Source organism: Cetorhinus maximus, chromosome 6 (assembly GCF_964194155.1).
Source record: "Cetorhinus maximus chromosome 6, sCetMax3.hap1.1, whole genome shotgun sequence".
NCBI lineage: Eukaryota > Metazoa > Chordata > Chondrichthyes > Lamniformes > Cetorhinidae > Cetorhinus > Cetorhinus maximus.
The window spans coordinates 21591502-21607883 of record NC_135884.1 but is presented as its reverse complement, the minus strand read 5'-3'; the positions used below and the strand labels follow the sequence as shown (position 1 = coordinate 21607883).

At 41.4% G+C, this 16382-nt stretch overlaps 1 protein-coding gene across 13 annotated transcripts in view; it reads right to left on the bottom strand.

Moving 5' to 3' along the window:
• The window catches only part of atp2b2 (ATPase plasma membrane Ca2+ transporting 2), a 404278-nt gene that overhangs the window by 81615 nt on the left and 306281 nt on the right, over positions 1–16382 (bottom strand). For all 13 annotated transcript variants that reach the window (XM_078543393.1, XM_078543387.1, XM_078543389.1 and 10 more), the window contains 2 exons: positions 9670–9757; positions 342–448 (listed from right to left, as the gene is read on the bottom strand). In XM_078543393.1, coding sequence (XP_078399519.1) covers positions 342–448; positions 9670–9757 — 195 coding nt within the window. The remainder of the gene's footprint in view (positions 1–341; positions 449–9669; positions 9758–16382) is intronic.

Below are 16382 nucleotides of genomic sequence, written 5' to 3'. Positions count from 1 at the left end.
TCCAGATCAGATGGAATGAACACATAGAACATTGAGCCTATTCCATGTGTACTATTTTGTACAAGCCTCTAGATCTGGGAAAAGCAGGCTTCGGTATGTTCAGCCAGCCCAGGTGTAAAATGCCACTTTTGTCGGAGTAACAGACATGCTGGACTGCTGGAAACTATCCCTTTCGCAAAATTGACAGTTAAGTAACATATGTAAATAGTGAGCAAATCATGACATTGGGGGTTCCACTTTTAGCAGTCGGTGCAGGAATACTGCTGCACTAACACAATTTGTTGATTCAAATCTTAAACAAAACGCTAATTTAACACATTTTTGAATGCTTTGTCACCTACCATGGCAAAGCCAACATCCGCTTTCTTCAGCGCTGGCCCGTCATTGGTTCCATCACCAGTTACTGCCACAACTTGCCTCCGCTCTCCGTGCAGGCTGTCAATTATACCTGCAACAAACAAAGCCATCCCGCTGGAGCTCATTAGGAAGAATAGAATGAGCTTCACACTCTCGCCATTAACAGGACAATTCCCTCCACCTTCCCAGCGACAATTACATACGTCAGCAAATTGTGCCGGAAGTAACAATTCCACTGAAAATAATGAATAAATTTTTATTCATCAGCCATGGCCCCCAGTACTTTCAAGCAACTGTCGTGCTTTTTTTATAAACAAAACACAAGCAGACTAACAATCACAAACACAATGATAAATTAGGGGGCGGTAAAGTAATTAAAAATTAAATTAGATCTCTGACCCCTTCGGCAAAATACTCTCCGGGCTAATCGTTATCAACAACGTTACAGAATTATTGAAAAATAAGTAAATAATTTGGCCCTCAGTAGAATAGTTGGACGGTTACTGGTTAAGAACTTCAATAATGTAATCATTAATAGTTAAGCATTCCTCTGTAAACATTATAATATGTTTCAGATTTCAAATAATTCAGATTATTTAAAAAATCATTGTAATGTTCAGAGCACATTTCAAAACAATGAATGTTAAATATACAAAAGTCTCACGGGGAAAATGAGATGGATTACACTCAATTTGATTACATTTAATGATATTCATACAGCTCTAATTTTATGCAGTGAAAACTTCCAATATATTTTTTAAATCAAATTTCAAACCTTTTGTGGATAAGTATGAGCTGAATTATCAATGTTTAGACCTTAAAATGATTTTCAAAGCATTTGAATAACACTTTTTCCATCATTTGATATACTGCACATTACCCTGACAGAGAAGCTTTGCCTAATCCCAAATGGCAGTTTGCTTTTGTATTTATTTTCTGGTCATTGTGAAGGACAAATACAATAATTCTCAAGTGGTGTGCAGGTTAAGAGATCAGGAACGATAAATAAAACATCAGGAGGTTAGACTGACTGACTTTTTAACTCCTGCACTACTTAGCCAAGTGCATCACTCAGTTGAACTACATACAAACTGCAAACCAAAAATACAGTGCTATGCTTTTCAGAATTAATCGCTGTTCCTTTATCCTAATGTTTTTGTATCTATTATATACTAAAAATAACAAGTGGATCATTGCCTTTTATCTCAAAGTAATCTGGAAACCCAATTGGAAAATCCATATTCACCTGCAATACCTATTCTGCTTGCAAGTGATGGATAATTTGTCACATTTATGTTAAGGAAGTTTGAAGACTTTGCACAGGATCTCTGCACAAACAAGTGATCACCAGTTGGAATTTAGATAGTGATGTATCAACTCAGGTTTTTAAGAAACTGCTTATTGCTCTAAGAATATTTTTAACTTGTACTTTACTATTGTGTGCAGAAGCCTGATCTACAGGCAGAATCTTAACCATTCCTGACCAAGGCCTTTGTTGTTTTCATTTCAATTCCACCCTTAAGATGGCAGTAAATTGTCCCTCATGACCAGAAAGTAATTTCCTGCCACAAATTCCAGCAGAACAAAGACTGTTATAATTTTCCTGAACCTGGCAAATGCTGAGAATCTCCTTGAAGTGTTCTAATCCACCAAACAGAGAAGTGGCATTTGGTAGTTGCCGGTGGGGAATGGCCATCGGCTGATCAAGAAAAGGGTGAAGCATTGTCATTCCTTGTCTTCAGTCGCAAGTGTTATCCTAAACCAATGTCAACGCTTCCACTCCCTTCAAAAGTTCAAATCGGAATGATGCCCGTCTATCCCTTACCCAGCCATCTCCCCTCACTGTCCCCTCCCATTTAACCAACTAACCAAGCCTGTGGAATGTAGACTGAAAACCTGTCCTCTTACACTCATAGTAAACAGCTTGAGCTTGGGGGAAGCAAACCCACTACCTAACTCCCCAACCCCCAACACCGAGCATACAACTGGATCCTGAGGAAATGTACACTCAATCATCCAACACAATTTACTGACTCCTGCCTTCCACACTGCATCTTTCCTCCTTGTCCTTTCTGAACTGATCTTATTCCTACTTCTATTTTGTCTCTCCTCCTCCCACCCCCTGTTATCATTCCCCCTTCCCAACCAAGTTGATCATTTCCCATTGCTCATCCTCTTCCCATCTCACTTCCTACTCTTTCTCTTTTCACAGGGCATGGGAACAGAGGTAGGCCATTCAGCCCCGCAGGCTTGTTCCATCATTCAACTGATCATGAGTGATCTGTTCATGCATGAGGAAGTGTCACTTGCATTAGGTACCAGAAGGCACTTGATACCTTTGCAACAACAATACACTAATAAAGAGTTAATATCTTGGGAAAGAATAGAGAGAGGCGAAGAAATTGGCAGATCAACAGTGTGGTGCTGGAAAGGTTTTAGTATGCTGGCAGTCAATGTGCGCTGATAGTTCCAATTTTTGTTTCAAATGCAGGGGCGCCATGTGCACATTAATTGACAAATATGCACTATTACCAGGCATAAAGCTTGGCTGAGGTATTAAATGAGCACTTTATCTGTCTTTATCAAGGAAGAAACTGCTGCCAAAGTTATAGTAAATGAGGAGATAGTTGAGACACTGGGTGCACTAAAAATTAATAAAAAGGAGGTTTTAAGACTGGCTGTACTCAAAGTTGGTAAGTCATTGAGAATGGATCAGATGCATCTGAAGATGCTGAGGGAAGTAAGGATGGAAAGTATGGATGTACTGGCTATAATTTTCCAACTCTCCTTAGATACAAGGGTAGTGCCAGGGTACTGGAGAATTGAAAATATAACAACTCCCTTGTTTAAAAAAGAGCGTAAGGATAAACCCAGCAGCTACAAGCCAGTCAGTTTAAGCACCCTGGTGGAAAAGCTCTTAGAAATGATAATCTGAGACAAAGTTAGCAGTTACTTGGGCAAGTGCGGATTAATTAAGGAAAACAAGCATGGACTTGTTAAAGGCAAATTTTGTTTAATGAACCTGATTGAATTTTTTTGAAAAGGTAACAGAGATAGCTGATGAGAGTAACACGATTGATGTGGTGTATATGGTCTTCCAAAAGGCATTTGCTAAAGTGCCACATAATAGCCTTGCCAGAAAAGTTGAAGCCCTTGGAATAAAGGGGATAGTGGCAGTTTAAATATGAAGCTGGCAGCATGGATATGAAGTTGGCTGGTTGGCAGGATGCAGGCGGTAGTGGTAAAAGTTTGCACCTTCCTCAAGTATGAAAAACATAGTGGGGTTCCCCAGGTGTTGATATTAGGACCACTTGATATTATCATGAATACTGTATTTTACAGGATGGCTATGTTTTGAAATATATCTTTAACTCAAAGTAAAACAGAAAATATTGAATAAATGCCTCATCTCAGAGACAAACCCATGTGATCTGTTTGCCATGGGGAAAGAAACTCACACAGAAACCCACTGAGGTGTGACAACTTTTGATCCAGAAGCAATGACAGTAAGGAAAATTTATAATTATGTCAAAATGTTTGGGGAATCTATAAGTATTTTTAAAAATATTTGAAAAGGACTTTTAAAGAGTTTGTATCACTTGTAAAGGGATCAATTAAAGTTTTTGGATAATAAGAAATGCTGGTTCATGTCACCTGCTGACCCTTGACCTGGACACAATAACAACAGGAGGGAGATTGAAATTGAAGGCCATGTAGCACAGAAAGTGAAAACAGACAGAGACAGAAAGAAGAAAAGAATCAAGTGTACCATCCAGGGAAAATTGCATGGGCAGAACCTCACTTATGTGGAAGCAGCTACCTGTGGAGAATCGGCTGAGTCCTTGATGAAAAGGGACCAGAATTTGGCTTGGAAACACTGTAGCTAAAATGGAGTCCAGACAGGTGGAGTGAACAGCCTACTAACTCAATAACGCTGTCTCTGTTGTAACTGTTACTTTAAGTGTAATTTATAGTTCGTACCAACTGTTAATTTATGTTGATTCTGACTCACATTTAAGTAAAAGCTACAAAATTTGAAATCTTGCCTGGGATTTTTTTTTACTGGGGGATAGGTCAGTAAATGTAGTTATTTTTGTTTATGGATCTCCACGGGGGGGTCATAATGATATATATTAATGTCCTAGACTTCGGCATGCAGGGCACAATTTCAAAATTTGCAGATGACACAAAACTTGGAAGTATTGTGAACTGTGAGGAGGATAGTGATAAACTTCAAGAGAACATAAACAAGCTGGTGGAACGGGCAGACTTAATGCAGAAAAGTGTGATGTAATACAATTTGGTAGGAAGAATGAGGAGAAGCAATATAAAAGGTACCATTCTAAAGCGTGTACAGGAGCAGAGTAAACTGAGAGTATAACCTGACTCCCCAAAGCCTGTCCACCATTTACAAGGCACAAGTCAGGAGTGTGATGAAATACTCTCTGCTTGCCTAAATGAGCGCAGCTCCAACAACACTCAAGAAGCTCAACAACATTCAGGACAAAGCAGCCCGCTTGATTGGCACCCAATCCACAAACATTCAGTCCCTCTACCACTGATGCACAGTGGCAGCAGTGTGTACCAGCTACAAGATGCACTGCAGGAACTCACCAAGGTTCTTTAGACAGCACCTTCCAAGCCCACAGGTGCTACCATCTAGGAGGACAAGGGCAGCAGATGCATGGGAACACCACTGCTTGGAAGTTCTCCTCTAAGCCACACACCAACCTGACTTGGAAATATACAGCAGTTCCTTCACTATCACTGGGTCAAAATCCTAGAACTCCCTCCCTAACATCACTGTCGGTGTACACCGCAGCAGTTCAAGAAGGCAGCTCACCACAATCTTCTCAAGGGCAATTATGGATTGGCAATAAATGCTGGCCTAGCCAGCAATGCCCACATCCCATGAATGAATAATAAAACAAAAATGTACGCACATCATTCAAGGTGACGGCAGATTGAGAAAGTAGTTGAAAAGTCAGATAAGATTGTGGGCTTTGTAATCAAAGCATAGATTACAAAAGCAAGTTATGATGAACCTTTATAAAACACTGGTTCAACATCAACTAAAGTATTGTGTCCAATCCTGGGCAACACACTTTCAGGAAGATGTGAAGGCTTTGGAAAGGGTGCAGAAAGGATTCATCAGAATGGTTCCAGAGATGAAGGATTTCAGTTATGTGAATGGACTGGAGAAGCTGGGGTTGTTCTCTTTAGAGAAGAGAAGGTGAAAAGGAGATTTGATGGAAGTAATAAAAATCATGAGGGGTCTAGATAGAGTAGATAGAGAGAAACTGTTCCATTGGCAGAGAGGCCAAGAACCAGAGGACACCATTTTAAGGTGATTGGCAAAAGAATTAACAGTGATAGAAGTGGCCACTGGAGGGAGAAAGAGAGTCCTCCTCAATGTTGCAGTGTTCTTGAAAGGCCGGGAGCTATTTTTCTTAATGTGCCGGAGCCAGGTTGTCAGGCTCTGGTGATAGGAGAGGGATGAACCCTTTAGTAGGGGCACTGGAGCTGCAAGGGTCCTGCATGGGCTATGAAGCACCCAGAAATAATGCCTGTCTGCCCCACCTGCTGGGAGGCCATAATGGTTTTCCTGTCGGTCTCCCCATGCAGCAGGGGCTGTCCCAATGCTGGTAAAATGCCAGCAGGGGTAGGGAGTTTTTACTTAATTGGCCATGTAATACAATTAAATGACACCCATCTCTGGTCAGCAGGTGGCCTCAGTGCTGCTCTTCCCACTTCTGGGAAAATACTGTGGCAGCAGGAAGATGTCAGGCTTCCCTCCCCATACCTTCCACTGTCATTTTATAAGCCCTCCTATCTCCCAGCCCATCTGCAAAAGAGTGGTTAAATCAAGACCTATAATTCTAATACGTGCCTCAGTGCAGGGGCACACTAAACTTCAGAGCAAACCTGCCAACAGGAATGAAAATTACATCATTAAACACTCCTTTTGTAAAAGAGCAGCATAGGGCACTGTGTAAAATAATATGGATAAAGCAAGCTGGTAAGGTGTCCTTGCAAGTGAACCAGAGGATGAGTTAATTGCGAAAGTTCGAAATGCAATTGCCCCTGACTTCAGTGTTGGTGTTTGCTGTAATCCTTGTTTATGCAGTGCTTGTACCTATGAACCTGCAGAAAAAGCAGGTCAATATGTTTTCCTACAGCAACTTGGACTCTAGCTCGTAAACCCAGTACTTCTCCAGTTACACGAAAAAAAAACCTATCCATAATACTCCCTGTAGAACTTAATCTTGATTATAAACAGTAATGGGAATCTTCACACCATACTCACTTGTTAATTATGTTACTTTAGAAAAAGCTGTTATAAAACAGGAGTTGGCCTAGAAATACTTTGAGATTATCACCACCCCTTTGGGAAATAGTAGTTCCTTGAAAGCTTTTGGCAATCAATTTCCTGTGGGTAATGCTGGCATCATATCGCTTTGATCTTTGTTGAAGCTTATATAATGTTGCACACTATTCTAACCCTCATTCTTTTCTGAAAAGTCGGGTACTATACATGTTTTCTGGTCTCTTGATCGGCTATCCACCAACAGAACAACAAATATCCATCAGCGTTTTTTACTGAAATACTCCATTTCTGTTCAATTTGTCAGGAAAGTGGGAGGAAAGGCCGATCTTTCAGAGCACAGCTCTGTTCTTGTTTTTCAATGTAATCTTTCAGGTGGAATGGGTGGAATCTTTTCCTCATTCGTAATTCATAAGTGTAGATTCCTTTCAAATGACATCATTATTTACCTGTTGAAGATGTGAACAAGAGCAACATGTCTTTTATTCACGGAATAAGGGTCTGAGGCGCAACACCGTACATCTGTTGTGAGCATTTTCTGCATTACAATTCGGAGTGTGAACATTTTCAGAGCTCTGCATTTTAATGTACAACAACCACTGATGTGTAATTTGGCAGTGATTGAGTATAAACTCTTCTTTAATTTCATTATAATTATTATTAAATATTAAAATTTTGCAAGCAGGCAACTATCAATATAACAGATGATAGTCATTAATGTAGAACGTAACAGATCTATTCTGACTGTGGTACAATCAGGCTTTTTTTAATACTTTCTGATGTCTGTATGTTTACTGAAGTTCCTAAAAAATGTCAACATTCTGAAGGTTGGGATAAATAATTTAAAAATTCTTTGATATAATCTGAGTGATCCCAATGATTAACAGCAAGTGTTTCTATTTATCCAACACTGTGTGTTTATACAGAAGGAAACTGTATCCTCTTCTTTATCCTGTCGACTTTCAAAATGGTTGTCAAAACTCCCTGACAATCACAACAGCTCATCCACCATTCTGTTGTCAACATCTTATCCCACACCAAGGTCGGAATTTAACACCTTTCCTGGGAGTGGGCTCAAGCCACATAATTGATTGGGAAGGTGCAGGGTGGAGAGCCCGACTCCCCTGATTAAGTAAGGGGAGGGAAAAGTTGAAGTCAGTTTAAAATTTTCATCCTTACCTTTGAATTCCTTTGTGGTTTCTCTCCTCCCTACCTCGAGAACCACCTCCAACTGTTTGAAGTTAGCCTCTTGTGCGTTCCCATTCCCGCCCACTCTATTGGCTGCTGTGCCTTCAGCAATCCAGGCCCGACATTCTAGAATTCCTTCCTTATATGTCACCATTCCCCTCTCCTCATTTAAGACCTTTCTTTGAAGATAGCATTCTTCTTGAAGAAGCATTTTGCCACTCTCTCCTAACTTCGCCCTTTTCAGGTTCCATATCCATTGTTGTTTGAGTATACTTTTGTGAAATGTATTGGAACATCTTCTCAACATTAAATATTTGTTTTAGAAATTTAAGTTGTTGCTATCGAAGCGAAGATCATCCATTCAAATCAGGGATCCAAATGTGACTCAAAAAAAACCCCACATTGCATGATGCAATTACTCACTGGAGGGACCAACAGGAATGTGAACAAATGTGGAGTTAAAACCAAAACAATGAGACTGGAAGATTAACATTAAGAGGGAAGGAAAAAGTTAAACCAAGTACATGAGCAATATTGCATGTACAATTTTTTCCACTTTTTTTGAGTACTGTGTATTCTTTCCTGCAATTTGTTGGTAATTTTCCTGCATATGAATACCTTAGATCAAGCTAGCTAAATAGCTCAATTGTTCCATATTTTCATTGGTGATTCTGAATCATGTGCATACACAGGAATCGCAATACCTAACCCCAATGACATTCATGAAAATAAATACTTCCAGTGCAATTTGCCCAAAATCCGCCAAACCAGAGCAAAATATCAGGAATTTCAAGTGCAAATTATGTCCATTGCAAATCTAGCTTCTGTGCTCATTTGTGCTAGTTTTAAAAAGTGGTGGACTCAACACTCTGATTAAAAATGTTTATTTGTATTATAAGGCCATTTTAGCTGCATTAATTTAAGAGTGCAATTTTAGTAGAGTCATTTAAGCCACACAAGGAGGCCATTCAGCCCATCTAGTCCATGCTGGCTCCTGGGGGAGCAATTCAATCAGTTCCACTTCCCCGCTCAATCCCTGTAACCTTTCAAGTTTACTTCCTTCAAGCACCCATCCAATTTCCTTCTGAAATCATCGATGGCTTCCACCTCCTCCACCCTTGCAGACAGTGAGTTCCAGGGAAAATTTTAAATGAAAACTTTTGTTTTCAAATTATATTCTAGAACACAGCATGATTTCACTGGTTAATGGAAGATTTTCCGTTTGGTAATATGCAAAGAAGTTTGAGCAGAAACTTGAGCAAAAAATTTAATTGGCAAAACTAACATTGTGTGCCTGAATTGCCAGTGCAAATAGGTAATGTTCTAGAAAGTAACTATTTTAAAAAGAATTTGCATCAAAAAAACGTTCCTTGATATACTTAATAGTGATAACCTGGTGTTTTACTAATATAACTAAAAATGGGTTTATCATAAAAAAATTTTCAACAACATGTCTAGTTCACCACTAAACTAACACGAAAGATGGCAGAAACTGGAGCAAAAAATTCACTTTACAAAACCAATGCAGTTTTGCACCCAAAGCAGAAACTCTTGGTCACAATCTTATGGACCTTGTAGACATGCTTGCCCAACATTAAATAAAATAAGACACAAATAAAACAGTCCATAAGACCAGTTTACCATTGCCTCACTTATAACACACAACATGTTGGTTAGAAAATAATAAATAAGCCCAACTCACTACAATGCAGGAGAAATTCAGTGTTTAGAAAGTTCAGCATTGGCTAGGAAAGGGTCTCATAATATCTCAGCTTTCTGTATCAGAATGAATTGTGTACCTTTCACTAATGTGTGTTTGTCAGTGGGCGATGATCGAGCAAGCACCCGGAGTTTTGGCCAGATCTTGTCAATACGTTCTTGTTCAACCTGAAAATCAAAACAATTATTTTAAAAGTCTTCTCGTTAGTCATCCAAACAACACCTATGCATATGTAATAAAGGTCAATGGCTTCACCATTACCCAAAAGCAACTGTTACAAATTACACAGATTGTATTACTTTTCTTGCTTTTGTGGGTCAAACAAACCTTCCTACAGTGTCACTATCTCACCGGACTATTGGCTGATATGTCCTTGTTCACCAAGATAAAAGATATCAAGCAGGAACACTTCTATTTCAGGCCAATAGTGTCAGCATAAATCTCCAAATGAAGTATAGCATTGTCAGATGTAGCATTCTACCCAACAACATGCCTTCTCTTTACCTTAGTGTTTCACCCCAGATGTATCAGTGTAAGATTCCCAGTTTTTGAAACCAGCCAACCTTGGCTGTCAGCATCAGCATCACTCCACCTACAAAAGATGATGGACACGCAGCAAATAACTCTTTTCAGATGGGGTGTCTTCATATGGCACACCTTTGCTGATGGCTGAAGAGGCCAATCCTTGAGAGGCAGGTTCTATCACAAGTGCCACACATGAAGCTTTCAAGTGTTGTGGGTTGTTGTTATTGGCACTGATACCTGTTGCCAAGCTGCAGTAGCCATTGGTCATGGCAGTGGTTCATGCCAGCCCACAGGAGGTATCACCATTTTCCTCTGTCATCAACTACTGACTCCCAGATGTGATAATCAATGTTTAGGGTCTTCATGTCATGCTTGCAAGCATCCTTGAAGCAGAGCTTTGGTGTCCCATTGGTTACCTGGCTCCTGCTACCTCATCATACCCAAAGTCCTTGAGTATGCGACCTTCTTCCATCCTTTGGGAATGCCTGAAGAAATGAGTCACTATATTTGATGAATGCTAAAAAATTTGGGAGCTCTGCCTTTGACAGGACTGTCATGTGTGTGATTTTATCCTGCCGGGATAGACCCATAATGTGCCGCAGACAGCAAAGACAGAAAGTGTTGAGATTCTTTTCTTGGTAGCTGTAAGTCATCCATGTTTCAAAGCCATACAGCAAGGTGCTGAGAACACAGGCCTTATAAACCATCTGCTGGGTCCTAAGGGCAGCCTGACGTTATTCCATTGCACATTTCGTGAGTCGGCCAAAGGTGGGAGCTGCTTCCCCTATGTGTGTATCAAGTTCTGCATCAAGTGACAGTTTGTCTGTCACAGTGGATCCGAGGTAGCAGAACTTGCTAACCACTTCCAGCAGAGTGTTATTTAGTGTGACCGGGGAAGAGATGCAACACCTTGTCCCATGACCACAGTTTTCTTGAATTTATAGTCAAGGAGGACAAGTTACAGCCAAGGGAGAGAGAGTCCATGAAGAACACTCATTACCTGAGCTCCAGAAGGCCATTGGCTGCTTGGCAAACACAAAGGTACCTGGCATCGTAGCTCATTGTAGCTGAGTTTCTGTGTGGGTGACGAGCACAACACCATCAGCATAAAGGAGTTCTCTGATCAGGATGCGATGTGTCTTTGTCTTCACTTTCAGTCTTGATAGATTGCAGAGCTTGCCATCTGACCTAGTTTGCAAATGGACCCCTTCCATATCTGCAGGGAAGGCGAAGGTCCAGAGCATGGAGAAAAAGATATCAAACAGAATGTGGGCTAGGACACAGCCCTGTTTCACTTCATTCTTCACTCTGAAACTGTCGGAAGTGGAGCCATCAAAATGCAGTGCATGTTGTCATAGAAGGAGCGGATGAGACTCAGGAGCTTTGGTGGACATCCAATTTTCCCCGAAATCTTGCACAGTCCTGCTCTGCTGTTGGTGTCGAATACCTTAGTGAGACTTACAAAAGCAAAGTAAAAACTTCTCTTGTAGCTGTTGTATGGAGAAGAACATATCCACATTGGATCTGCCGGCACAGAAATTGCACTGTGTTCGCATGTCTGCAAGTAAATGTAGTCTTAGCAAAGGCCTTCCCCATGATGCTAAGGAGTGAGATGCCCCTGTAGTTGTTGCAATCTCCTCTGTCGCCTTTGTTTTTGTATAGTGTGAAGGTTTTTGAGTCACAGATCTCCTGTGGAATGGAGCCTACTTTCCAGCAGAGAAGGAGAAGGTCATAACGTTATGACAATGGATAGAGTTTCTGTGTTTGAGCAGATCGGCTGTGATCACATCCTTACCGGGTGCCCTTTTGTTGCTACGGCTATGACTTTTTGCAGCTCAAGTGATGACAGCTTTTCATCTAACTCATCTATGGCAGGAGGTTGCGGGAGAGCATCAAGCACAGACTGACCAGCCAAACTAATGGCAGCTCTAAAGGGATGGCCAATATATGTCATATTGAAAGATTTTGGTGTTTTGAATAGATGCCCACAGAAACAAGAACTTGTTGGCATGATATATTTTTATTTCACTTTGGTCTTTTACAACTAGTAAGAGGCAGGGACTTTCCTACCCTTGGACTAGGATGATTCTGAACCCATGGGACAGGATTTTCCGGGCATCAGGCGGGCGGGCCCGGGAGCGGCTGGGAAAAGGCTGCGAGCAGCCCCGGACTGCAATTTCACACTGGCTGCGTGAAAAGTGCGCTGAGGAGCTCAGCACCGGTGGGGTGGGGGCGGGGGGGGGGAGGGTGGGCGGAGGAGTGCAAACGCCAAAGTCTGCGCATGCGCTGGCAAGCGCACACTAAAAGCTGAAGACTTGTACAAACAAATGGTCTGGATTTTATAGCCCTGCGGAGGGTTGTTAGGTGGTGGTGGGGCGTGGGGGGGTGGGTGGAGTCTGTAAAATGCCCATGTGTGCCATGCCCGCTGCTTACCCACCAGCCATCACCACAATTTATTCCCTAAAATAAAAGCAAAATATTGCAGATGCTGGAAACCTGAAATAAAAAGAGAAAATTCTGGAAAAACTCAGTGGTCTGGCAGCATCCGTGGAGAGAGAAACAGGTTTAACATTTCAAGTCTTCTTCAGAGCTAAAGTGAAGTAGAAATATGATGGATTTTATACTGTTCAAGAAGGGGTGGAGCAAACTAGAAGGTCAGGGATAGGTGGGAGCGAAGGAGAAATTTGACAATGAAATGTCATGAACACAGGACAAAGGGAATGTTCATGGTAGTGTTAAAGACTAAAGAAGGTGCTGATAGTGGCATAAGGATAAGGTAGCAGGATGTGTTAACAGCAGAACAAGGGGCTGAAGGTGGGAAAGGGAGGAAGGTGTCTCCTTAGGCTGATTGGAGGACCCCCCCCTCCAGCATCTTCCCCATAAGTGAGACCATTGTACGCCCCAGTCTTCCAATTAATGCCAAAATTTGCTGAATAACTAATTCGAAAATGCTGCAGTGTGCATAGCATCAAATCAGATGCTACGCCAGAGGTAGTGCAGTCAATGGCTAACATATTGATCCCTTCGCTAATAGCATGTCTGGCCTTAGAAAAAACAGTGGGCATGTAGCAACTGTAGAGCAGAATGAAATAAAATCACACACAAGCATCCCCAGGTGATGAATTCTTAGTCTCAGTGGGACTGCTGTGGGAGATATCAAAAAGAAATCAAACTCCTTGCCACAAGAATGGAATGAAAATATTCTCAGGCACATCAATCCCAAAAATTCATGTTCTTCTTGGTGGCTGGTAAGAGTGGCACTGGAACAGTGCTGGGAAACAACAGCCAAGATCATGGAAACATGATACAGAATAAAGAAATTAAAGTATTTGAGTTGCTTTCAATGGGAAAAACAATGCAATTCCTGAAAGATTAGTGATTTTAAATTTGCTAAATATATTATTCAATGGGTGATGGTATGCTGTAACCTGCTTTTGTTATTTGAATAATTTGGTTGATTTTGTCATGACTAAAGGCATTACATAAAGATGTCAAAGTGCAGTACAAATCAGCGCAAGATGTATAATTAAATATGCTAATGATACAAACCAATCGCCTGACAGCTCCAACCATTTTATCGGAGCTGGTTAACACTTCAACCTTCTGCAAATACTGAATGCACTCAGTTACTTATTGATTAAATCAAAGTTAAAAGGAGCTCTGCAGTGAGCTGATCAGAGGCTATTGTCATTGTGCACATATGTTTAAAACATTTATAGTAGAAAACAAAACAGGTTGAACATTGAGTAGTGCTGAAAAATAAGACATGCTGTTGAAACTTTTCATCTTGCACTCATCAGGTCAATTTGCAAGAATACCAAATTATAATGGGAACAACAATTTATACTGCATGAAAAGTGAGTGCTGATTGGTTAGCAAGTGGACTCTGATTGGTAGAGGCCTTGCCATCAAGAATGCACCAGTAACTGACAACTGGACAGTTAGCTGCCAAGCTTTGTTTAAATTCAAACAGGCAGGTTGACTCTGATTGATCAAGGCATTGGCCTGAGGAATGAACCAGGGAATGGCTGTCCCTATATCTTTTATTTAGTTGAAATCTTTTTATTTAGTATATACATACTCCTTGTGTCAACAAAGGACAGGGCCTTGTGTGTGAACATATGTAACTTCTAGCATGCATAAGTGAGCCACATTGCAAGCCCAACTGATAAGGTTGAACATTATTAATATAGATTATTTTGAAATGCTAGTTTAATTTGACATGTACATTAAAAACAATAAAGCCAAGTTGTATTTGCCATTTACTGTGACTAACAGTTCTGCTTTAGCTGTGTCGGAACCACAGACTACATATTCTGCCAACATTTATATGGGCAGCACTAGCTAAACCAGGCATGACCTGCTGAAATGGTAATCCTGATACTGAAAACTTTTAAATGGAAATAATCTAAAGATGGGTCTTGAAGAATTCAAGTTCATATTATGCCCCTCTGATTGCTCAGTTGGTTAAAGTAATGAGTGACTGAGCTGTGCAGACCAGAAAGATCTCAAGCTCCATCACCAGTGTGAGTAGAGTCAGCTGATCTCAGCCAGTTGGAGGTAGGACTGCTCAAGGACTCAGAGTTTAAATTGGGGGAAGTCAGCCAGAGTTCCAGCTGCTTATTGTGACTCTTGCTGGAAAGACTGGTAGCAAACGGATACAGGGTCAGGGTGCTTCTCACAGGTAAACACTGGGAACACTCAGGGGGAGAATTTCTCAAGCTGTTCTCCTGCTAATTTGTCAATGTTTTATGGCAAATCAATAGAATTTATTCAAAAAACTGAAAAGAAACAGCTGGACACCTCATATTCATTTGACCATAACCACCATGCCGTTGTATACCCACTTTCACATTTTGATTAAATTATCAACAGGAAGAATTTCACCTTATTAATTACATCAACAATAAATTATGGAAATCATGACTGACTAACTTAATCGAGTTTTTGATGTGATATCAGAGAGGGTGGATGAGGGCAGTGCAGCTGATGATGGAAGTATGGACTTTCAAAAGACATTCGCCTAAGTAACATGCTAGGCTTGTTAGCAAAGTTGAAGGTCGGGGATTTGAAGGGACAGTGGCAATGTGGAAACAAAATTGGCAAAATAGAAAGGCCAGAGTTTTACAGGGCAGTAATGGCTCTGCCCACCAGCTGGAAAGTTGGCAGCAACACCATCTTTTCCAGCCCCGGAATCGAGGACTGTATATCACGTTGAGCAGGGGGTTAATTACCTGCAGTCATGGCTTCCTCCCCTCTGAGGCAGGATGTCCTGCCCCTAAGTGCTGCTGGCCATTTAGAGGGTGGGCTGCTTTTCAGTCCCACCACCAAGAACAGTGGTCACTGTTGGGACTGCAGCAGGGGCTCTGGAGCAACAGACATCAAGGAGGACCAGAGTACAGATAAGAGGGATTGGGCCCAATTAAACAGGCCTTAGGGAGGAGTGTGGGGGGGGCGGTCAGCCATGAGGCAGGGAGAGGGCCTTCCAGCAGGGTTGGCCCTTGCTGCCAGGGAGCTCAATCTGGGTCCCGGAGTGTCCAATCATGAGGGCCTTAATCCCATGAGGCCACAGGGAAGCTGCCAGGTTTTACTGGGCGGTCTCCTCATGTGGCAGGGCGTGCATCCACTGTTGGTAAAATACCATGGCAGCAAAAAGAGGTCCTTAAGCAGCCATAAAGGCTCAATTGGGGTAAGGGCAGGCAGACCACCCAGCACCTACTTCACAGCTTGTAAAATCCAGACAGTACTGGGAAGTTGACAGGCAAAGTACCCTAACCCCCACTTTTTCACCCAATTTTACACCACCTTCTGCTCCCAGGGGTGTGTGTGTGTGTGTGTGTGTGTGTGTGCAAGAATGAAGAAAGACAACACAGCCAAATAGTATCATTTTGAAGAAGGTGCAAGATAAGAAAGAGACTTGGAGGGTATTTGTGCACAAATATCTGAAATTGGCAGGGTAGGTTAACATGGTAGTTAAATGAAGCATATAGATCCTGGGCTTTATAAATAGAGGCATAGAGTGCAAAAGTCAAGCAGTTATGCTGAACTTACCTAAAACACTAGTTTGGCCCCAGTTGGAATATGGTGTTTAATTCTAGCCAACATACCATAGGAAAGACATGAAAAGAATGTGCAGAAGGGATTACTAGAATGGTTTCAGGGATAAGGAATTACAGTTGCGTTGATAGACTGGAGAAGCTGGGGTTGTTCTCCTTGGAGCAGAGAAGACTAAGAAGGGATTTGATAGAGGTGTTTGAAATCACGAAG